Here is a 25,391-nt window from a genome sequence, read left to right as displayed (position 1 = left end):
TCTATACTGAAAATGCACTAACTGGAAAAAAAAAAAAAGCAATGCAAGTCAAAAGAATAAATATGAAAAACAGACTTAAAAACTGTGTGTTGTCACTACTGCAACGTATTTTACCGTTCTTTATCACATTCTAGGGTGTTACTTCCTTAATACTTGAGAAATTAATTGCAGAACTGTTTGTACTACCCCTTCTGAGAGAGTAAGGGAGCTCGGTGTCTGTTCTTTGTCAGTCAATAGAAGAAAGGACGCTTTCAGGTAGCTTTAATGTTTCCCTTGGCAGCCTGTCTCAAAGTAAAGACTTAATTCACGAGTATTGTGCTGGAATCGCCTTCAACATTGTGTCTGTTTCAATGAAAAGAGACGGTTGTCAGTTGCAGTGACCATCACAGTATGAGGGCCCTTGAAGTGCTGTTGGGAGCGGTGTATGTGCTCAGATACCTTCTGGCTCGTTCAGTCATGATAAGCTGATCTTCTGTTTTCCCGTAAACAACCGCTTCCCATTCACAATTTGACTGCGTAAAATAAAATTCAGTTTAGAAGATTGTTTTAATTAAAATACTTCAGCAGTTCTCATACAACCTTTCAGAGGTTGTATTGATAATAAGTTATCAAACTCCAACGACACTGTATTTTACTGAGAAGGATTCAGTTCTACAGTACAATAGGTAAAACCTATGGCAGAGCTCCCTCTCCACCCCTTAATCCAGCTCCCAAGCAGTGCATCTGCGTTATGTTTTAAGTTCTAACACCTAAACAAAAAACACATTTAAAAGGAGACCAGTTCAACAACTGACACATAAAAGGGAAGTTAATTAAGTCATCTCATCTCCTCTTTGGATATCCTCCCCTTTAAACATGCTGAGTTCAACAGGCAGAAAAATACGTATTGGCAGCTGTCTGGAGGCACCAAGGAAGCAAAACGGTTTGGTAGCTGAGAAAGAATCACTGGGAGGGACTTCACTGAGCCAAAGTGGCAGCTGTGGGGGAACAGTCAGATGCTTTGGGAATATGTTAGAAATGGCAAAGGAATTGGGAAGAAAAAAAAAATGAATGGAAAAACAATTGAGCCACTAGTCCTGCTTCTCCCATGGAGCAAATCCTGCACATCTACATGATTTATTGAATCCGAAGTTGATTTGTAGCAGCTCTGAAATGAACCTGATGCTAGCAGACTGTAGCATAATGAAGAATGCAAAATTCTCTCCCTCCCACATTGAGCTAGAAGCTTACCCAAAGGATCAGTTCCACACAGAGATGCGCAGGGAAAATTTGCCATTTTAAGTTTCTCTATAGATTTAGTAGACTTGGTTCATGGAAGGGACTCATGGTTAGAGGGGCCAGTAGACAGAGAGGGGGTTTCTCAGGGGAAAGACCAAAAAGAGAAAGATGGCTCAATGAGAGTATTTTTGAGTATACTGTGACTAAGCTCCCCTTTCAAGTATTCTCAAGGCCAGTTCTAGGCCAGGTAGATGTATTCACCTTTGCTGGAATTCACAGCAATTAATTTTTAATTTATTTTTTAATGTCACAAGTAAATGAGGTTTGTTCTTTCTTCTCATAAGAAAGGATCAGAAAGCAATACTGTTGTCTCTGTATTTCAAAGCACATCATCCTCACAGCAATTAAGTGCGTCATAGAAGATCAGACTCCAAGTGCCCTGTTGGGGTTTTTTTTGCCCCCCCTGCCCCCCTCCCCTCCTTTTTTTTTTTTTAATGAATACATAGCTGTAGATATTCTGAGAAAACAAAAAACTTTATACATTAACTTCCTATGGGGCAAACTGGAACAAGTACCAAGGCAAGTCAAAGAGAATCTCTCCCTAAACCTGGTGGTTAAGACACACACAGAGGGAAAACTAGATTCCACAGTTTTAACAGTACAGAAAATATACAGAGGTATAAGACCAGGCACATTACAAGAACAATGACCAAACAGAACCTGTAGATGAGCCCTGTGTAATGAATCCCACTGGGCTTATTCTCAAGTAAGCACCAGCGAAATTTGAGAAATTTAGGTGCTATAGAGCACCTTAGCGTGTACCAACTCAGGTTTTCTTACTGCTAGACTTGTGTGACCAAACCTATTCTGTAGGTTTACCATATCCTGATTTTCTTCCCACACGTTGAAATCTTAGAGATCACTCAGTGAAACACCAGGGTTGTATTTAAAGACACTTCGTGGACAGATGACCAACTTACAAGATATAAGGATCATGGAAATGTTGACTGAAACTAGATCACTGAACTGAACAATTCGAGATGTTAGTACAAGAAAGAAACCAAAAATAAATTCTTTGTTAGCCTGCTAACAAAACTAACAGAATTCTTTGCATCCCAACCTGAAGAGTTTTCTCCATTTTGGCATTTTTGGAAGCACATGCATTCAGTTTCTTCTTAATTACCACATTTGTTTTGTTTGCTGGGTTTGTATCCTGTTTTTCTGGTGTCAGGTTATATCCGTTGTCGTGTCTTTCCAACAATGGTATCGTTAATAAAGATGTGGTGTATGCATTTTCTGACTATTGACAAAAGAAAAAGGCAGGGAACAGGAATAATAATTAGTATTTAATGAAGAAAAAAGGAAAACAAAAAAAGTCTTCAACTGCTGTCATCAGAGAAGCCAAAGTGTAAAAAAAGCAAACACTCAAGGAAAGTATCTGAAAAGAATAATTAATGAACTTAGCTGGTCTGTATCGGGATTCATAGTCAGTACTGAGCACAGTAAGACAAATTGCTGCTAGAATGATTTGGGCATTACAGAGTAAGTAGTTTCTTTCATATAAAGGCACTTTGCAGCTGGTTACATTTTGTTAAGAACAAGAGTGGATAAAGTGGTAACTATAGAACAGTTTTAAATAAAAAAAGCTCTCAATTCACTTCTAGTACAACCCCTGTGAAAGTAAGCACAAGCAGGCTGGGGTAAAAAAAAAAAAGGATCATATCAGTATCAGCAGGAGAAGCTGCTTGAAGAACTGAAAAGAGCACTGGATTGGTGATTCCAGAAGAGTTCCACATGCTGATAATGTTTATGGAAATAAAAAGAATTAGTCCATCTTCACTGTAGCAAAGCAGAAGAAAGGTATATGGCAGTTTTAGAGAGCGAGATTAATGGTGGCATCTGTACCTGTTAGCTTACAAAAACACCCCTTTAAACAGCATTAAACTATTTTACATATTGACTCCACCTCAGACCCTATTCCTACCTTACCACCACATGGACACGCAATTTCTACTTAAGGACTGGTATGTTTTCCATTTTTAAATCAGATACTACCACTACCTCTTTTGTTAAGAGCCAATGTTCCGATTGCACCAGCATCCCTGAATAAAACAGAGGAAAAGCAATTTTGTTCCCAGTCTGCTGCCTTTAATATACCACAACCATCATTTTGTATCTTGCCTTAAGCTTAACAAGCTGAACATCACGGGGGCGCGATATACGATGTCACAAGAAGCCGTTACTAACGGAACACGGGGCATTTCATTACTGTGTTGACTGGCTGCAGCAGTGCTGCCCCTCGCCCGCCAGAGATGCCCCTGGGAAAGTGGGAGTTTCCACCAGGCAGCAGAGCACCTGGCACCCAGCACCGAGCCTTGCCACCCTGTCTGCCGGGCATTTAGGAAGGGAACTTAGGAAACCAGCCACAATGATCAGAAAGGGGTACGACTTAAGCACCTATTCTTTTTCGGGGCTTTGGCTTCTACCTCTTGAATATAGCTTTATTCCTGATCAAGGGTCACAGTCACACTCCGCTCTTTCAGAATTAAACACTTAAGTATGCACATTAAAGAACTAGATTAGAATAAAGTTTTCCTACAAGTTACAAGACTAGTCCACTAGAAAAAGACTAAGATACTTTTTAAAGGTATGAGGGACCAAAGCAGCCCCATCTCTGAACTGTTGCAGTCTTAGTTGTTGAGAGAGAAGTATTCAAAAATACTTCAGGCCAAGGAAGCCCATGAACCTCATCATCTACGTGCTTGATGTTTCCTGAAGTACTCCTGTACTACGTGAAGAGGGAAAAGGAAAAACGTGCTGCCTGACATGAAACCAGGTATCTTCAGAACATGCCTGCCAGACTGTCAAGCATGTAAAACACAAGGGGAAACGCCATCTTCCTGGTGTATTACAGAGAGCTTCAGCAAGACATATATGTTGAGTCTGTAGGTAAGCAGCACAGAAGCAGCTTTGCTGCAAGGCATCCTTATTATTGTACCAGTCCTGCTCTTGAGGCCTGAGAGGAAGAATTCATGCACTTAAGTAAGTACTGCTTAAGTAGTTAAGCTAGTATTTCAAACTGAAGATGATTTTAACTTTCTAGATTTATGAATCTAACCTCAATTCTAATGCTTCCTTTTAGTTGACAGAAAGCATGATACTCAGTTCTATATTAATACTGCTGCCAGGATGCTCTTCAGTGGTTTAATACTTACCTGTACATCTAAGTTATTATCTTCTGTGAAGAGCTGGGCACCAACCTCTTCTTCCCATGGATCTAGAACCAGTGATTTCCTGACCTTTTTAGAAGAGTTGTGCTGCAATAAACATATTGCAGAGAACAGTTGTAAAGTAATATTTAAAAGCAGTTACTTCCTATTTGAAAGTATTACTGTAATGTTACCTCCTGATTGCAGCTTTTATACACAGTGTCGTCTTCCTCCTTGAGAAATATATCTGTTCCAGTTTCCTCTTTCAAAATCTCCCTAATGTCTTCCTCCAAGAAGGCAAGTGGTTGTGACTAAGTTAATCAAAATTGGAGGAGAAAATACAGGAAAAGCCTATTAGTTGCTGTTTTTTACCATATTCTACTTTCAGCTAATGTAGGCTAGAAAAGAGATCTTGCAAAACACAGCAACAGATGAAAAGATTTAAGCTATTGTAGCTAACAGCTAGGGATGACCATTTCAAGGTTATGCAGATTTTAAAATTCATTTTACTTCATGTTATTTCTAGCTGAATATATACATGCACACCAGTGCCTCAAAAACGCAAGGCAGCATTGAAGAAGAGATGCAAACTCCTTGTTTACATTTATTAGCAATGGCTACCCCACAACAGGAGGGATAAACATATATAGATGCTAAATGCATTCATAAACATATAGGTATATATTCATGCATACAAACATGCTAAAACCTGTCCTATAAAAGTATGACTGTTGTTGGGAAAGGAATTTCTATCAATCTTGACACAAATCTTTGAATAGGACATTGACAGTCCTAAGTACAGTACAGAATTTCACAGAAGCCATACAGATGGCTCCTTTGTGTACCAACAGGAGAAGAATTCCCTTAAGCCCTCAAAATTTGATTTTGAACAGGAGGTTAATAGTGGACAGAAACAGGAATGCCAAACCACTCCATTTGCATAGTGAGAGACTGTGAATCTATAGGGTAACACAGATGGTGCCAAGCCCTGTGGCAAACTCTGAGCTACCTTCTGTGTTTGCAGAAAATAAATAGTCAATATATATTGGCTGGAATTTTTTCAGAACTTGAAAAACATGTGTCAGCTGAATTCCAAAAGTTATTATGCATTAACATACCTTAGGCTAGGCTATGAAGAGAGTAAAAATTGAATTCATGTGGAACAAACAAAAAAGTAACATTACCCACAGTCAACTACAAAAAGGGTTTTGTGACAGTCAGATGAATCAGAGGAATCATGAATTGCTATGTTAAGATTTTGGGTTCTAGGATGAAGAATTACATAGACATTTCTCAAGTAAGCCCCCAAGAAGGACAAACCACTTCCAAATGTCTTCCCATTAAAAAAAAAATAATCTCAGGATACTAGCATGCTGTGGTAAACATCTAGTTTCAGTCATGGCACTAGAAGAACCAAAACCAGAAAATAACTCAGCTCTTACATCGTCCAGAGGACTCAAAGGTAAAGCAGCTTTTCAAGTCAAATATGAAAATTGCTTAAAATAATGAAGTTAATCACATTCATCTGCACCAGTTCACCCTTACTAGATTATGCAATTAGAGGAGGCACTCATTCACTCTTTCACTTACAGGTTTTCTTTTAAAAAAAACAGAAGCTAAAGTATTATAATGATAAATCTCAGATACTGATATTACCACCTCTTAAAGGCAGCATAAGGCTACGCAACCTTAAAAAGACTCAGAAATGCAGAACCAACGTGTTTAAGGCTACTGTGGGTCAGATCATTGTACGTACCGAATACCAGTCAGAAAGAAAATGACTCCATGCTACACTGGAAGATACTAGTCCAACATACAAAATCTGAAACCTCTGATTCACACTCTAGCTGTTCTCTAGGGTAACATAGAATGTCACTGAAATAACAGCATTTTAGAAAATACTCTCTAAAATCATGCTGAGGCCTACAATATCTCAAAACCAAGAGAGTGTTTAGACTTGAAGAATTCTCAAATAAAGAATGTCATCACATACCATAAGTTTGAGTGGACCATACTTTTTTTCCTGAGCAGCCAAAGCATTTTTAAAAGGAGTTGGTGTCCTTGGTGTTGTATCCATAAGTGATCTTCTAATCGTGGGAGTTCTAACACTATTCAAGTGCAGAAAAGTGTTCATACATGCATTTCAATATTTTACTTTATCAATGGTAATGTAATAAAATTAATTTAAGAAGCATTTTAAAATACCTTAATTTACACAACATATATCACCACCATGAATCTGAAAGTATTAAGATCACCACAGCATTACCCCAAGTATATTAAACTTTAACTGGATTTTGTTCAGTATTTTAAAAAAGGAAAAATTTTGACTGCATGCAAGTTACGTTCAGTTAAGTTAAAGCCAGGAAGCCAATTCATTTATACACAAGTACTTAAGTGTTAGGGATTTTAAAATTCATTCACAGTATGCATACAGGTAGGCTAATTTATCAGTGTTTAGAAAAGCTTGGTTTTATTTGAGCAACATCACCAGATGTTTAATGTAATAATCCTACCCCAAATTTTCCTTTTCATCTTTTGGTGTCATTTCCTTGTGTAGAGGAGTCGTAATAAGAACTTTCTGCTCACAGATCGGTGTTGATGTAAATGCAGGATTTTCAAGGTTAAATTGTTCATTTCCAGAGCAAGTGTTGAAAAACTAAGTGCAAAAGAGAAAAAAACAAAACAAAAAACCTTAAAGAACAAAACTTCACTACTGTACTGAATGGTACAACAAATTGCATGTATATATCTGAAAGGCTTTTACTGACAAAGCCCAATATAAGTTAAGACTAGTTTAAGCCAAGACCTTTGTGATATATATCACTGAAACCTTGATTTTCTCCTTAAAATCCCTACTGCTTAATTAGGTCACAGAGACAATAGGTCTCTGTCAACAATTATTTGCATGAGAAAGTGTGAGCTGAGACATGTTACCATCCCCCTCCCCTCCAAGTTAGTCTTCAAGACAGAGGAAACACGTTATTCAAGAATTGCTTTTTTAATGTATTTACCCTCACAAAGATGCGCAACTAGGGAAGACAGTACTTGTAATTTATAGTCCACTCACTGCAGTGTTCACAGTTTAGCCATATTTTAAAATAAACTCACTTGTGATGGAGAAAATGGTAGTGTTTTCACTGGTGTATGCTTTAGTGCAGCATCGATGGCATCATTACATAAGCCATCACTCAGTTCGTTAACTGCTGATTGCCCAGCACGGAATCTCTTCTTCTTTCTTAGGATAGTAGGTGGAGTGCTGAATTTAGTGACATTTGGGGTTGCTGGAAAAACTGCTTCTTCCTCTCCACTGGTGCTGCTGTGCTTTTTGCCATCAAGCACAATACTGACGTTATACTGGCACTCAGAAGCCCCTTCGCTGTGTTGAACCCGCATCAGTTTGACAGGAGCTGGCTTGACAGGAGATGCAACAGCCTCTGAAAGCTCAAAACTGGTGACGTCACTCCATGTGACTGGATCCTATGAGGCAAGGTGCAGAACACGCAAACACTAGCAGGCTTACCCAAGGTTACTTTACAACCTCCAAGCCAATCCAATAGCTCTCTACCTCCAAAAAACATACACTGAATTATTCTCCCTGTATCCTTCACACAATCCTAAATCAATGAACGTTTTAAAAGAAAATTTGTTTTAAATGGACAGCAAAACAAATCACCCAACATGGATGACGTTACAAACAAGTACAGTGTAAGTCAATTTTAAGAGTATTTTACACACATTGGGTAAGTTGGTGTTCCTAAAAAGCGTATTTGTGCTCAGAATACAGGCTTAAAACAGACTTACAGTTTCAGTGAGCTCTAGTGTATCTGCAAACTCTGCGATAGTCGGAAGAGACAACAACATTTTATTTGCTTCCACAGCCAGATACTTGGCTGGTGAGTTCTGCTGAACAGACGTGCCATGGGTCTCATCCATGCTGTAGAATTCACTTGTTCGCTCCTCAAGGCTATTTAGTGTATTAGACACACAATCTTCCATGGCAAAGCTTCCAGACCAAGAAGGCAAGTTTCCAGCTTGCTAAAAAGTATGAAGAAACATGTTAATCTTCTTCAACACAGAAGTTCAAAAGCATCAATTCTGTGACCCCGGGGGGCAGGTCGGGGGGGGAAAGATTGATTAGTAATTTTTGCTTTTTCAAACACTAATTATCTATTTGCATTAATGCAGTTAGTCTTCTCCTTACAATAACATACTGAACATTCTCAAGTTGTGTAAGATCATTATCTTACCTCTCATTCATATCTTATACATGCTTATAACTTAGATAATTATGGGTTGTATTGGAAGCCATCTCTGCTGCATGTTTCCTGTGTTTCTGAACATCAGTATATTATGAAGTCATCTTCACTACAGAACACAGGTACATTTTAAGATTAGAAACTGTTTCTAGAATGTGAAATACTTGTTTGATCCTTTTTTTTTTTAAACACAGATTTTGCATTTATTGCTTACTTAACTTTTAAATGATTACCCCAGTTTATTAGACTTCTTAGTACCCAATAAACAGATTTTAATTTTCACTGGAAACCTAGAAGCAAAGCAGATGCCACTAGGTAAGCAGAACGTTGGACTGCTTCAAGAGAATGCCAAGAATAGCTGCACCACAAAAAGTGGAAGCTCACCTGTAATCTAAAATAGTAATAATCAATATGGTTGGGTTGGTTAGGTGTCACGTCGTTTACAGCTCTCTCTTGCTGAGGAAATAAGTGACTGTCATCTGCAAGTTTCCCTCATTCCAGTTAAGTACGTATAAGATTTTGTACAGTGCAAATTTATATACTGTCATGTCCAAACATGGGCAATAAGTATGGCAAGAACTCACAGAGAAGTTTGATAAAAATATAATCTACAGGATGTTTTGAAATCAAATAGGGCAAAAACTATGCATTTTTTATCCTTCTCTGATGATCGACTTTGCAGATGTTTACAAATGAATAGTGGCAGTATTCCTCTTGAAGAGGAATAAAGTCTTGGGTCTTAGGAGCAACTGCCAAACTGCAAGTCATATTTCTGCTGTTTTCACAGGGCAGAAAACTGCACTAAAAATAGTTTGCCTCAATTCTAATACATAAACTTCGTTTTACAACCAAATAGCCATATGCGTGATTTTAGAAGGTCAGGTGAAAAAGCACCACACAAAACCAAACAGCCTAAAATGCTGAGGATTAATCTCAGTAAAGTATATGCAAATATTTACAGAAATCAACAGTCCTTACAGAAGACACTTGTTTTCTTCTGATTTCATTCTCTGCTGACATAAGTAGCAATTCAAGTTCCTTTATTTTCTTTTCTTTATCAGGATCATCATCAACAAACGACTGCTGAAAAATTCAAGAAAGAAGCCATTACTACTTTCCATTTCCACCACCGCCTCCACAGTAAAGATTCTGCATTATAACATAGCTACACTCCTAACAGAAACCCACACTGTTTCAACAGAGCTGTTCAAGCTGTATCATTACTCCGTAATACAATAGTCACTGGCAAGCAAAACAACTCCAGCAGCTACCAGGAGACAGATTCGATGTTAAAATGATACACAAGCTAATACTGTAACAGGTTTCTAACATGGCCTGTAAATGCTCAGTGTGCTATAGAACCTTTTAGCCACAAGTCACTCTCTTGCTTCTATTGAAGACACAACTGTGTTGGCAACTTGGTAGATGTGTGTGTTTTCATGTGCTTTCTAGTATTTTGAGTTATTTATCCTCACTAAGGGTGAAAGAAAGTGCTTCAAATCAGCATTTGCTGACTGTCTACACAAACAATCCTATGATTATTACCATAAAAGAAAACGTATTGATTGGTTTTGGCTGGTTGGCTTGGTTTTAACCTCCTTAAAACTTTCTGTTATTGCTATAAATATAGGTGAGGATATATGCCATGAGTTTCAAAACTAGTTATACTCCCCAGTTTAGGGAAGGCTTCAAGGGGCAGAGGGCATCCTATATGTTTTCATATAGAGCGATCCAGAGTGTCATGTTGTGATTCGTGTTCTTACACTGAGATCATGGAAGAAAATGCAACATGAAACAGATGGCCTGCACAGGGAAACTGAGGTTAGAAACAGAGTTCTGCAGAATGCCTCTAACACATATAGCACAAACAAGCAAAATATGCATTAATCCTTGTGTCAATTTTTTTTTTAAACTAATTTCAAATTCCCAAAAGTTCTTCCAGGAAGACATATTACAAAGAAAGATCTACATTCAGTCTGCAAGACGTGAGGAACTTCAGATATATTCTAAGTGAGCCCAAAGGAGCAAAAGGAAATAAATCTGCCCATTTTTTGCTTGATTTAAAGTTTCTCAGTACTTCAGCATTTGGAATGTTGCAGAAGACCGTTTTCAACTGATTGACAAAAGTTGATCAGCCAGAAAAAAACCCAAACTTACTGAGAACAGAAAGCACAGCCATAAGTGTAAGACACTTATGTTATTTATCCGAACTCTTTCATACATAAAGAAATAAAATCTTGTCTTTAAAGCTCTCAGAAACTAGGAATGCTAACTGGTCACAATGCCAACCTAAGGATTTAACTAATAGAGTGTTTCAAGCCATACTTCTGTCAGAAATAAGCACAGCCATTGTGTTTCTGGGATGTATAAAGACAGCTTCCTTTTTTTCCTACCTAGAACTAACAAATTAAGCTGGCAAGCCTACTTACAGAGGCACATTTACATAAATTCTGGTGAACGATAAAGACTTAAAGACATTTTGAAGTTACAGCTTTTAAAACTCTTTATTTTACAGCATAATACACAGTACATTATCTTTATTTACAAAGCTCATTAACAATTTACCTGAACTATGTTGGAAGAAGCTGAAGCATGTTCTAGACAGCTGCCTTCTGGTGAGGCATACTGGTATCCTAGAATCTAGAGAGACATGAATCATTTTACAAACCCTAAAGAAAGGGAGTCTATAAAATTATCTCTAGCTTACGCTATATAAACTACTTACTATGGTTTACAAATCCTAAGTTTCCAGAGTATCACAAGAAATACTCAACAGACCTTCGTTCTTTCACATTAATTTCTCATTCCAAACCAAACAGATTGTTTGAAATTGGAAATACTGATTATTCTGGATTTTGAACTTACATGTGTCTGAACAGGTATGTAAAATTGATTCTGAGTGTGCGAGTGTTCCATAGTCAGAGAAGGTTGGGGCTGCAGTGTGGATGAATTAGCTCTTTCAGACTTTATACCATCTTCTAAGTATCCACCTTTCCAGTATCCATCTTGTAACTGTTCCACTTTTCTTCGCATTGTTGAATTCCAGTGATTTTTAATGGAATTATCAGTCCTAAAATGAAAGTGTACAACAGTGACTGGTTTCTGTATCTTAAAGTTTAATATATAGCATAATTTACAGGGTCTGTACAGTAGGTTAATCCAAAGCCACAAACCCAGAAAGCACCAGCAGCTTGGACAGAAAGTTCTGTTAGCAGTGAGGTTTTGGCATAATGACTAGAAAGTTACTCTTTTCAAAACTTCCTTGGACTTCCAAGTCTGCAGGAAATTAAAAGTAGCTTGGTCCTGGCTGTGATCCTGGGCAAAAAGCTTTTTCTTGGGATACTTGGAACAACTATGTGTTCTCTGTCACTATGTTATTTACCCTCTGCCACAAATTTGCAGAACATGAAGCCAAGGCAATCAACCTACTGTCCCACAGCATAATAAAGGCACTGTGGCTGGCATTTGCCAGTGGAAGACGTCTCTTCTAAAAAATGGTAGCCTGCATTCCCAGCTCTGACTTCATGTACAGCTTTGTGCAGGAATATCCCACTACCTCTTTGTGCCCTTGATCTTGCATGGGGAAAGCAGGCATGGCAGAAGACCAGAGCTTAATGCCACTCCCCTAGGAAAGGAAAGGCCTGCAGTCTGAAATCATGTTTAACAACACTAGTCAAGCATTAAGGCAGGAGTATCAATGCATTACAGTCCAATAAAATACTAGCAATATTACTGCTAGCTTTAGAGAGGTACACAGAAATAACAATTGCTTTAAGCCTCATCTTTCATTTAAGCTCAACTCCAAGAAATATTTGTCATCTTTATCTCACAAGTGTTAGACTCTACAAATCTTCTAGGTCTAGGATCCAATCTTTAGCTAAGAGTCCCATCTTGGATATATTTTCAACAAATAAGATAGTGAGTTAGGAATACTGCTGTCCTAAGAAACTCATCTTCCCTCTCTGAAATCCTGTTAAGATGAAATCCTTTGGAGGAATGGATTGCCTGGGATGTATGGATTGTGTTCTTAACCAAAATGGCAAATTTTTAAACACACATCTTGAAGGACTATTCTCCCAACATAACAAATGATGACACTCCTTATGCCCAACTAGAGAGTCACCTCCTGAACATACATATCAAATTCAGATAAGGACAGCTTAACTGAAATTCAACATTAACAGTACAAAGTTAAAAAAAAACAAACAACAAAAAAACCCCCAAAAAACAGTCATTAAACCCTTCATACACTAAAATTTGTTTTCCACAAGCACTTAAGCTGGCAAACACACTTGAAACAAAGTAGAACAATGTATACAACTTATTCTTAACTTAGAGACTACATAGTAACTAACTAGCTTTGTAATGCATGACTCCTGAGCCTGGGCTTTTGAAGGTTACAAAGACTCTCTTTTTCAAGTGTCCTACTTAACAAGAAGTGTTCCACAAAAGAAAAAAAAAAAAAATCAAATCTGATCTTAAACCAAAGAGAAAGTCACCAACTGCATAATACTGAAGGCACTTTCATATAAATTCAGAGGATTTTAAGGCATTCTTGCATTATAATTTACTGTTACTCTTCAGCTCTACTACAATTTTTTCTCCAGGTGACCAGGTTATTTTTTTTAATAAACCAACAGAGTGTGAGAGCTCTTTATATTGGTTTTACAGCTTTTTAAGAATACATAGTCAAATGCAAAAGATCTTTTAAAAAAATATCAGTATCTGTCAAGGTAAAGATGTTGTGAAGTGAGTTTCAACAGATGGTCTCTAACAGATTAGTCTGCAAAGAGTTGTGTGCTGACTGCTTTCCACATCCCACTATGTGACACAAAGAGAGTTGAGAAGCACCTTCCAGGAAGAAGTTTCGCTATTTCGGCCCATCGGTTTCCCAAACGCTTGTGAGCTTCATAGATTATTCTGTCTTCCTCTTCTGTCCATGAAGATTTTTTCACCTCAGGGTTGAGGTGGTTATGCCATCTCTCTCTGCATTGCTTGCCTATTCTTCCTTTCAGAAGCTTTGCGATTAGAGACCAGCGCTTCGGACCGTACTTCTGAACTAATTCAATCAGCTGGAACACAGATGAGAGCACATTATCATTCCAAACATTAATTTGCCTAATCAAAGGCTGAGAACACTGATAAACTCACGTTTCAGAATAGGATTTTAATAGCCAATTTGACAAGACACTACGCCTAGAGAGGCAGGCAGTGACTTGGAGTTTTAAAAGTTATTTTTCAAGAAGTCAAAAAATTGCTTACTAACTCCAAATTCACTGTGTTTAGAATATAAGTATATACTGATGAAAACATCCATGTGGAAGTTTCCTTCCTGTTACCCATAACACATGCTAACAATAGGAAAAGCCAAAAAAGAAGCTGGTAAACATGCTTAATTTGACCTTTTGCAACAATGTACCCGTGAGGAAAACCCCACACCTCTACTCCCAACCTTCACCCCATTTCTACCTGGTTTTACAAATTAGAAGCTTTTTCTTAAAAGACTGACCAGGGCTGTAACAAAAATAGATTAGGAAGATCATATTTACAACTGGCAAATACTAGTTTTAAACATCTTCAACCAGTTTTAACCGGTGGGAATAAGTACTCAGTTTGAAATATTGTATGTGAAAGCTGAAAGTGCACCTCCCTACAGGGCAGTCCGGGTTTTGCAGGCAAAAAGCTGCAGTGTGGATTAACAGATGGAGAAAAGGAGTCTAAAATACCATTGCCAGCTTCTCTACCAATAGAGTTTGAAATCATTTCCCTTATTCCCAACCCCTGTAAGTCTGGTGGGTTTGAGGAACAAAAGATGGAAATTAGACCTTTGATCTTTAGTGCTGTAATGAGATTTCCTCTACTTGGTAAACTACAGTAGTCCAGCTAGCAACCTGAGCAAAGGGAAATTAAACACTTGAGCAGACCAGACATTCCATCTACTTAAGAGCAGCTGCATTTTATTATTCCCCCCGCCCCCTCCCAGCATAATGTAATACAAGTACATCACAAGATGAATCAGGCATCATTTTAGCAGGGATAAAGCCTAAGCAAAAGTACACATTCTTAGCAGTCACGTGCCAATTTTACTTCACTAAAAGCATACAGTATCAATTAACTTCCATTACCCTCTGATCTTCTTCTTTAGTCCAGGGACCTTTAATCAATTCTGGGTTTAGTACCTTCTGCCATCGATACTGGCACTGAAAATCTGACCGATTCTGAAACAGTTTAAGAAGACCAGTGTAACTGTTAATCTCTTGAAAATGTAAAACTGTAAATATTAGCTAGCCAGAATTATTAGCTTATTTCAAATCATGAGACTTATTCAGACCTTTGTTCTAAGTATAACACTTAAATTCTCCCTTATTATTTCTTCTACTTATAACAACTCTTCAAAAAAACCCCACAGCCTGGCACAAAGCTCTAATTACTTCAACGATCTTGCTTGATAATCAAATTCAAAATTTACTCCTTAAAGAAAAACTCAGGATTTTTTTTGTCCTCATTACTCCACATCTGCTCTGAACTGTAGGTGATTGACTCACTGGCAAGGTCTAAGCCACACCGCTCAAGTCACAGAAGGCAAAGGCAGGGACTGGGAGAATGAAGAACCATCCAGGGTAAGAGAAGATCAGGTTCTAGAATATCTAAGAAACCTGAAGGTGCACAGGTTCACCGGACCCGATAAGATGCATCCATAGTTCTTGAGGGAACTGGCAGGTGAAGTTGCTAAGCCACCCTCCATCATATCTGAGAAGTCATGGTAGTCCAGTGAAGCTCCCACTAACTGGAAAAGGGGAATATAACCCCCATTTTTAAAAAAGGAAGACTTGGGGAACTACAGGCTGGTCAGTCTCACCTCTGTGCCCAGCAAGGTCATGGAGCAGGTCCTCCTAGAAACTACATTCAGGCACATGGAAAATAAGGAGGCAACTGGTGAAAGCCAACACGGCTTCACAAAGGGAAAATCCTTCCTGACAAATTTGATGGCATTCTACAATGGGATTACAGCACTGGCAGATAAGGGAAAAGAAACTTATGTCATCTACCTGGACTTGTGCAAAGCATTTGACAGTTCCCCACATGTCATCCTTGTGTCTAAATTGGAGAGACATAGATTTGACAAATAGACCGCTCAGTGGATAAGGAATTGACTAGATGGTCGAGCTGTGGTCACTGGAGACCAGTGACAAGTGGCATTCGTCAGGGGTCAGTACTGGGACCTGCAGTGTTTAACACCTTTGTCAGCGACACAGACAGTGGGATCGAGTGCACCCTCAGCCAGTTTGCCAATAACACCAAGCTGTGGGGTGCCGTTGACATGCTGGAGGGAAGCATTGCCATCCAGAGGGACCTTGAGAGGCTTCAGAAGTGGCCCCAGGTGACCTGAATGAAGTTCAGCAAAGCCAAGTGCAAGGTCCAGCACAAGTCAGGGCAATACCAAGAATGACTACAGGCTGGATGGAAAACGGACTGAGAGCAGCCCTGAGGAGAAGGACTTGGGGGTGCTGATTGATGTGAAGCTCAACATGAACTGGCAGTGCATGCTTATAGCCCAGAAAGGCAAACGGATCCTGGGCTGCATCAAAAGAAGCGTGACCAGCAGGTCAAGGGAGGTGATTCTGCCCCTCAGCTCTAGTGAAACCCCTCCTGCAGGACTGTGTCTAGCTCTGGAGTCCCCAGTACAAGATACTGAGCTGCTGGAGCAAATCCAGAGAGGGGTCACAAAGATGATCAGAGGGCTGGAGCACCTCTCCTGTGAAGGCAGGCTGAGAGAGGGGCACAGGCTGCCCAGAGAAGCTGTGGCTGCCCCCTCCCTGGCAGTGTTCAAGGCCAGGTTGGATGGAGTTTTGGGCAACCTGGTCTAGTGGGAAGTGTGCCTGCCCATGGCAGGGGATGGAACTAGATGGGCTTTAAGTCCCTTCCATCCCAAACTGTTCTATGATTACAATTTTTTATAGGATTTTTTTTTCCTATCAAATACAACAATACTTCTCTACTAAGGGAAGGCAACCAATGTCATCTACTTGGACTTGTGCAAGGCCTTTGACACAGTCCCCCACCACATCCTTATCTCTAAATTGGAGAGAAGTGGATTTGATGGGTGGACCATCCAGTGGATAAGAAACTGGTTAACAGACCGTAGCCAAAGGGTGGTGGTCAATGGGTCTATGTCCAGGTGGAGGCCGGTGACAAGCAGGGTCCCCCAGGGGTCTGTCTTGGGACCGGTGCTCTTTAACATCTTTATCAGTGACATCGATGATGGAATTGAGTGCACCCTCAGCAAGTCTGTGGATGACACCAAGCTGAGTGGTGTGGTTGACACAACAGAAGGAAAAGAAGCCATCCAGAGGGGTCTTGACAGGCTGGAAAGGTGGGCCTGGGTGAACCTAATGAGGTTCAACACTGCCAAGTGTAAGGTGTTGCACTTGGGACGGAAGAATCCCAGACACAGATACAGACTGGGAGAAGAGCTTCTTGAGAGTAGCCTTGCTGAGAAGGACTTGGGGATTGTGGTGAATGAGAAACTTAACACGAGCCAGCAGTGTGCTCTTGCAGCTCGTAGGGCCAATGGTATCCTGGGCTCCATCAGGAGAGGAGTGGCCAGCAGGGACAGGGAGGTGATTGTCCCTCTCTACTCTGCCCTTGTGAGGCCCCATCTGGAGTCCTGTGTCCAGATCTGGGGCCCCCAGTACAAGAAGGATGTGGAACTGTTGGAGAGGGTTCAGAGGAGGGCCACAAGGATGATTAGAGGGCTGGAGCACCTGCCCTACAAAGAAAGGCTGAGGGAGCTGGGCTTGTTCAGCCTGGAGAAGAGAAGGCTGCGGGGGGACCTCATTGCAGCTTTCCAGTACCTGAAGGGAACATACAAACAGGAGGGGAATCAACTTTTTAAAAGGGTAGATAATGGCAGGACAAGGGGGAATGGATTAAAGCTAAAGGAAGGAAGGTTTAGATTGGATATAATGGAGAAGTTTTTTAGAGAGAGAGTGGTGAGGTGCTGGAACAGGCTGCCCAGAGAGGTGGTGGATGCCCCGTCGTTCAAGGCCAGGTTGGATGGGGCCCTGGGCAACCTCGTGTAGATCCAGGCCTGGAGGTTGGTGGCCCTGCCTGTGGCAGGGGGGTTGGAGCTCTATGGTCCTTGGGGTCCCTTCCAACCCATGCCATTCTATGATTCTGTGATTGAATTCCCAAGTGAACATGTTCTCAGCTCTTTACTAGAGTGTTAAGGAAAACAGGTTTATATCAAGTTTACCTAACACATACTAATTAAAGAACATTGCTTTTTCTGCTCAGGACAGATGCTTTTCCATAGCTTCACTAAGGATCTCTTCAAATATTGTTCCCAAAAGAGAAGTAAGCTCTCACTTAGCCTCCCAAAACCTGTCTCTAGAAAACTTTGGGACTCTCAGGGTAGTTGTACTAATCCTTAGAAATATGCAGATAAGAGCCTGCCCCAGCACATGATATTGGTACACTGGAGATTGGGACATGACAATTTACTCTTCAGTGCAGGTCGCAGGACAGCAAGTATTGATCACAAGGTTTGGTTGGGCTTGTCTACCAAGCAAAGACGTTACCATATTGCAATGAAGTTAAACAAGAAGCAGTCTGTAAGACTAGAGAAAACAATCAAAACAGTTACTTCTAAAAATACATTGATCACAGTACCTTCAAGTTAATCACGAGTAGATACTGTATGATTAAAACACACACTAGAGCTTGTTACAAAGCATTTTAATTTCCTGGTGGAGACAAGGTGTAGAAGACAGACTCAGCATAGGATAGCTGTTCCCATTTCTGATGCAATAAAAATTTTGAAGTTGTGGCCTTCTAGTGTTTTACCTTCCAGACATTTCTCAAATCAGGACATATTTGGGTGAAGTAGCAAAACAAATCATAGAATCTCCTGAGTTGGGAGGGACCCATAAGGACCATCAAGTCCAACTCCTGGCTCCACACAGGGCCAGACAAGTCAGAGCATGTGACTGAGTGTATCATCCAGACGCTTCTTGAACTCAGTCAAGCTCAGTGCTGTGACCACTTCCCTGGGAAGCCTGTTCCAGTGCCCAACCACCCTCTCAGTAAAGAGCCTCTTCCTGATATCCAACCTACATCTCCCCTGTTGGATTCTATCAGTGGTCGCCAGAGGGGAGATCAGCACCTGCCTCTTCATTCCCCCTCATCAGGAATCCATAGACTGTGGTGAGGTCTCCCCTCAGCCTCCTCTTCTCCAGGCTGTACAAACTAAGGGACTTCAGCCTCTCCTTGTAAGTCTTCCCCTCCAGACCCTTCACCATCCTTGTTGCCCTCCCCTGGACACTCTCCAATAGTTTTGTGTCCCTCTTGTACTGTGGCACCCAAAACTGCACACAGTACTCAAGGTGAGGTTGCACCAGCACAGTGTAGAGCCCTGCCAGCCTGGGCCAGCTGGCAACACCATGCTTGGTGCACCCCAGGATAGGGTTGGCCCTCCTGGCTGCCTGTGCATGCTGCTGGCTCATGTTTAACTTGCAAATGATGGGAGGAAACAGAATTTTTCCAGGTCTGCCTTAGCCACAATAAACTGAAAGAGAATACAGGCTGTGTTCCCTCTCAAGAGGAACCTTTAAGCCATCTTCACTTTTTTTGGCAGAATAAGGGGAAAGGTTTATTTGTGCTCAGCCCAAAGCCCAGTAGCAAAATGGGCTTCTGAAACCTGGCAGTTTGAGTACCTTCACACACTAGTGACTCTCAAGAGACACTGGGTTTTCCTGGCAAAAGACCATCAGTAACAGGTGTTAATTACGTGAGCCTCTATTATTTAGCTTTCCAGTTTAAACCCTGGAGTCTCTATCCACAGTGATTTTCAAAACCCAGCTGGACACTGCCTTGGACAGCCAGCTTCAGATGACCTTGCTTGAGCAAGGGGGCTCAGCTGAGATGATATCAAGTTCCCTCCAACATCAACGGTTCTGCAATGGGCAACCTCATCCTCCACACATGTTCCCCACAGTGGCTGGGAAGCCTTTGTTCAACCTCACTGGGCCCAGATGAACAATAGCTTTGTCTCCAGAAGCATTTGTTTTCAGCTAGAGAACTCCTTGTCAGGTTAAACTGTTATATCTGTTAAATGTAGCTCCATACTACACCTGCAGATCAGTATCACCTAACATTGTATTTTTAAGCAGTTTAGTATAAAAGCTTTTTGATATTATCTCTTTCTCCTCTGCCATTCATTCATTTCACTGCTTTTTGGACAGGGGTAATGTACATGTAAGGAATATTGATCTGCTTATGCACTCAAATTTAGAAGCTTTTAGTTCATTTTCTGATATCTATACTTTGCCACCTGGAAAAAAGAGAATCAGAAGCACCACAGTTGCACAACAGACATGAGAAGAATGAAAAGTTATAGATGTTCAGCATTTAAAATTCAAGTCTATTTTTACCTAGTTACACACAGTAACACCCCACTCAAGATGATAAAGAACCATGAAGATGCTTTATAACATTTAATCAGAAGAGAAACAAACATCACTGATTCTAGTTGTAGGTATTTCTACCAGCTCATACAGCTGAGGAGTCATATAATGTTTGACCCAACAGTTCATTCATTCCACCTGATCATCAGAACAAAACAAGACATTTTAAGTGTCAGTAGGAAGCTTCCAAGAAACCCATTCTTAGCAACTGAAGATATCACTGAGTGGAAAGATCTACATATCTTACAGAAGCAGACATCACTGTAAAAAACCCAACCAAACAAGAACACACAACCACCAACACAAATCCCAAAACCAAATAAAAAACCCAATCAACACAAACCAAAATAAACCCCCCACACCCTTTTGCTAAGGTGTTTAAGAAATTGATTCTGCTCCTTTCAAGCAATCTCTAAACGTAACCCACACTTTAACTGCTTCAGAAGCAACCTGTAAACGGTAGATTTAACCACCACAAGCGATGCAACCAGTAGGAAGTAGGAACATATTCCAGAATGAAAAAAAATGGCAAGTGTGGAGAGAGGGCATAATTTATTTTTTGGTCATTTCAGACCATCACTTAAGCCCCTGCTTGAACTGATGAGATCTAGCACAGACCTTAGAGAACCTTAAGTCCAATTCACAAGCATCCTTTAAAATATTTTTTTACTATTACATGTTTCTGATTTCTATTTCACCCCATTTCTAAACTGGACATATGATCAAAGGAAATAAATAAAAAAAGGGAACTTAACTAAAGCAGAGATTCAACTTACTTGTAGGTGACTAGCAATGAAAGCCCAATCATCTGTACCATTTTGTTCCACCAGCTTCTTTAGCCTTTCATCCTGTTAAGATATAACCTCAGCCAATAAATGTTACATGCTATCCCAAGGTGACACTAAACAATAACATTTTATGTGCTACCAATATAAGAAAGAAAGTGAAGCAAAAAACCAGTATTACCTCATCACGTGTCCATTTCACCCGGTTACGTATCTTTAAACATTTTTGCTGTTGCACTTCATAATTATGATCCTTGTATTGAAGGTCATCATCTTCCTCACTGCAGAGTACAACAGAAGGGTGAATAAGATAGAAAAATAAATGTACTGATTGTTACTTTAAACTACCTCCCTCTTTTTCCCCACTGTACATATTGTTTTATAGTGACACATGAAATTTGCACAAACACAAGATCTGCCTGCAGCAGTGGCCTACACTCACCATTTTGAAGGAGCAGAATTAATTTTCATTTCAAGGCCACATACTGGGATATGGACAGATAATTCATCCCAGGTCAAGACTTAGATTTGAAGCAAAAGCTATTGTTTAAGGCCATGCTTTTGTAACACACTTATGAATCTTTATTTTACACAAATTAGCTTATAAGATAAATGCATTTTGCAGGCAAGCAAACCACTGTATGTTCCACCTCTGTAACTCAGACAACACACACAAGGGTACCAAATAAAAACTCAAGTTGTTGTAAAATCCAGTGGGCTCCTGCCTCGAATGAAAGCGTCGCTTCAATGTTACAGGAATTAGATACAAATGTTTGAAGATAACAACATTCCAGCAAGAAGTAACTCCCGTGGGGGTGCTGACCCTGTAGCTCAGAGCCGGAGGGGCAGGAAGCCAGGTAACCTCTGCGGCTCCGCGTAGATCACGCTCCATCTACTGGAGAGATGCAACTCCGCAGCCTCGGTCAGCAAAGCCTCACCAAGCAGCAGCAAAGGGACATGTTTCATGGAAACATCACTTGAACTTGTACGTCAGTGACTCATGTTAGACTGCATAAATTCAAACACATGTGCAAACCCAGGCCTGACAAGACGAGCAGTTCCTCTGCATTAGCTACAGCAGACACACAAAGAAAGGACTCCCGTCCAACCACACAGCTTTAATTAAAAGCAGTTTCACACTGCACTCTTAATATTTCTACATGATATTATCAGTATAAAACCTCGTATAAATATCATAAACTCACGTTCAAAATTAAATGTATTAGCTCTGCTCCAGCCTTGAAAGTTACTTCCATTTTTTACCCAAAGGTTAAAAAAATAATAATCCTTTCCCATTATTGGAATTAACCTGTGCTGGTGTCACAATAACTGACTAGAGGGAAGATCTCCACATTATTTCCCTGAACATGAGATTCACCCACACTCCATGCTGATCAACCACTGATGTTTATTTGTTGTTTCCCATGAAGTGAGTACGTCCTCTGTGGCTGACATGAACATAAAGAACAGTGCTACTTACTAAAGAGCACTACTACAAGATAGTATATACCCAGCTCTTGCAGATCCAGTGTATTGAACATTGCTTCTACATCCTGCACCACAACTGGATTTGCCCTGCTTAGCTTACGATGCAGCAGGAACAAATTGTAACACATAAAACATACTCAAACTTTGTTGATACCACAAGACAGTAAGCTTGTCTAAAGGTCAACAGCAAGTTCTTCACAGCACTTCCAAAAAAAAAAAACCCAGCTGCAAACACAATGATTATAAGAGTTTTGCATTAAGTGGCTTAGGACTTAAGAAAATAGGATTTAAATTTACAGGCAACTAAGAGTTTTCTCTCGCCCCTCCCCTCCTTCATTTTTACCCCTCTCATCCACAGCTTCTTTATAATACCAAGATATACTCCCAAGGTTTATAAGGAGCATACCTTAATATTATAATCCTGTTTCATACCAAACAAGCCATCCAACTTATTTATAACTAAGATTTGGTCTTGTGGTTAAGCTGTTTGTCATCGTGACCTCCTTACACACCAAACCAGTTCAAGAACAGAATCTTCAGTTGTGCGAAAAGCCGTGGGGATTTAAAAAAAGAGAGGAAGGGCCCCACGTACATAGCAGTGCTGCTGAAGAGAGCACCTGTGCTAGACAACATGGGGTGCCCTCTGGCAACGGTGGGTAAGAACCAGGCACCCGGAGTTCTCCAGCAGCATGAGTGTCCCGCAGCCCCGGGGCCAGGGCCAGCGGGGCAGGCGCTGAGCTCTCTTGCACCTTGATTCCACATGAATAACCATTTAGTCTTCATTCCTGTTTAGTCTAGTACACCACTAGATTGTAGACAAGATATCTGTGAGTGGCTGGGACTACTAATTTCAGATTTTGATTAAAACTAAAAGGATTTTTCAAGCAGGTTGGGTTGCTACAGTTCACTTGACAGCTCTTCTGCCGTTATGAAACTGCTAAAACACTCACGGAAGTGGAGCACAGCCACCACACTTCACCATGACACGAGTTCTAGGCTAGCTGCCTTTGTAATGCTGAGTCAAAAACCATTAAAGGGGAAAAAAAAAAAAAGCTTCCAAATCAAAACCAAGAGCAGTTCAACAAAATTAAGCTTAATTCCATTTGGTGCAAAACAATTACACTTTCTCCTTACTCCACACCTAGATGAATGATCTTGAAATTACCTTTATGTAAACTCATACCTACAATGATTTAGTTTCAGAGATATTATCACCACCACGCACTGACACAGTATTCCTCTAGGGCTACTGATGTCTAAACAAACGTTCCTGCTATTGACAAACAGTTGCATTTTCAGTTATGACATCAAAGCTCTCCATAGCCATGAGAGATAACAGAAACTAAAGCTTTAAAAAAAAAAAAAAGCAGCTATTGTTTGCAATACCACAGATTAAAGTCTCCTAAATTACAAAATGCAGACTAGAAGTAGCAAGAAACACTCTCTCTCTCCAAGATGGTTGCTGCAGAAAGTTAAGCATAGACAGCTCCAGTAGTTAGCATCTGCAAGCAAGGCCACCTAATGAATCTTTGTTCCTTCCACCACTAAACCCCCAAAGCATTACTTTCTTGTTTTAATAGCAGTTTTGCAGGGGAAAAAAAAAATTAACTGATGAACACTTCTCATGTCAGAGGAAAACGCAGAAGCAATTTTGATATCTGTAACTTTGATACCACCTCCAATTCCATGGGAAGCAGTCATGGTAAAACCCTGATGCCATAGGTAACTCGCACATTAGTATTATTGTATTATTCACTGACAATCCACCCCTTTCTCAATCCTAATCTTTCTTTTACATTGCTTTATAATTTTTCAGAAACAATTTGGGACAAGAATAAGCATAGCAGTAAAGCAGTTCTCCAAGACCCACCTTCTGAATGCAAAGTATTTTCACATCAATAAAACAAAAGATGCATCAAAACTATCTGGGCCCGCTGCTGAAGCTCTTGAGGAAAAACGTTCTCTCTCAGGAAGGTTTCAGGCTAGGTTATGACATCCTCAATCAAAGAACACGCCAGATAAGAGGAAGTAGGTGCATCTAAGATATTGGAAGAATCCGCAGGCCTGAACACTAGCTCAACAGACCCAAACCTTACACCGAGGCTGTGCCAAAGCCCCTCGGGAGGAAAAAAAACACCCTCAAAAGTGTTACTCCGGGAGAAGGAAAGTAACCAGCAGGAAAAGCTACAGCGGAGACAACGTAGTCGTTGCTGACAGGCTCAATGACAACAGAAGAGCAAAGCTAAGGAGTTGCCAAGGCAAGCTACAACAAAGATTGCCTGAGCCGAAGCACAGAACGAGCACAGCCTCTAAGCGAGAGGCGAGACTTGTTATACGCCAGCGCTGCTGCTCGCAAGCCAGAGGGAAGACAGATACCTGTGCGGGTGCCGGGCGAGGGAGGAATCGGAGGGAGGGAGGTGGGCAGTGACACCCGAGGCCGGGGAGGTGGAAGGAGGCCGAGAGCAGCGCCAGCACAGCTCGGCGGGAGGGGAAGGGGGGGGGGGTGTGGGGGGTGTGAGGGGCGGCAGGGGCGGGGCGGGATGGCGGCGGCACCTGGCAGGGATCCCGGGGCGCGGGGGGGGGGGGGGGGTACCTGGGCGCGAGGCGGCGGCACGGAAGGCAGCGATTACCCGGGAGCGGGCGGGGAGGGGTACGGGGGGACAGAAGGCGCAGAGATCCCCGGGCCGGACCTGGAACCACACTCACCTGCGCGGTCTCTTCGCCATCCTCGGGGCGCACCATAGGGGGGTTCGCCACGGCAGCGGGGCGCAGCGCGGAGCCCCGGAGCACCCCGCCCGGGCTCCTTCTCTCGCAGCCGGGCGGCGCGGCGAGGCGGGCGGGGCACGGAGAGGGGCACTGGCAGCTCAGGAAGGCTCGCGGCGGGCAGGGCTGCTCCTACGGCCCTCTCCTGCCCGCGGGTCTTCGCGGTAAAACCCACAACGCCCCGGCGGCCGCTCTCAGCCCCGG

The 25,391-nt window shown here is 41.2% G+C and overlaps 1 protein-coding gene across 1 annotated transcript; it reads right to left on the bottom strand.

Annotated features, from left to right (window-relative positions):
• Positions 1 to 383: 383 nt before the first annotated feature.
• Positions 384 to 25,186, bottom strand: MYBL1 (MYB proto-oncogene like 1; the record flags this gene model as incomplete). The annotated part of the gene is made up of 16 exons (XM_084260412.1): positions 25,131 to 25,186; positions 21,118 to 21,217; positions 20,928 to 20,999; positions 14,812 to 14,904; positions 13,538 to 13,758; positions 11,552 to 11,756; positions 11,252 to 11,326; positions 9,665 to 9,769; positions 8,232 to 8,465; positions 7,539 to 7,907; positions 6,944 to 7,086; positions 6,421 to 6,535; positions 4,622 to 4,738; positions 4,434 to 4,535; positions 2,339 to 2,518; positions 384 to 512 (listed from the first exon to the last, which is right to left on the bottom strand). Exons 1-16 carry the CDS (start codon positions 25,148 to 25,150, stop codon positions 384 to 386), a joined length of 2,280 nt encoding a protein of 759 aa, XP_084116538.1. The 5' UTR covers positions 25,151 to 25,186.
• Between the last annotated feature and the right edge of the window lie 205 nt (positions 25,187 to 25,391).

This window comes from Gallinula chloropus (assembly GCF_964237585.1).
Source record: "Gallinula chloropus genome assembly, chromosome: 2".
Lineage (NCBI taxonomy): Eukaryota > Metazoa > Chordata > Aves > Gruiformes > Rallidae > Gallinula > Gallinula chloropus.
Note: the sequence above shows the minus strand (reverse complement) of the source record. Positions and strands in the feature narration are given on the sequence as shown.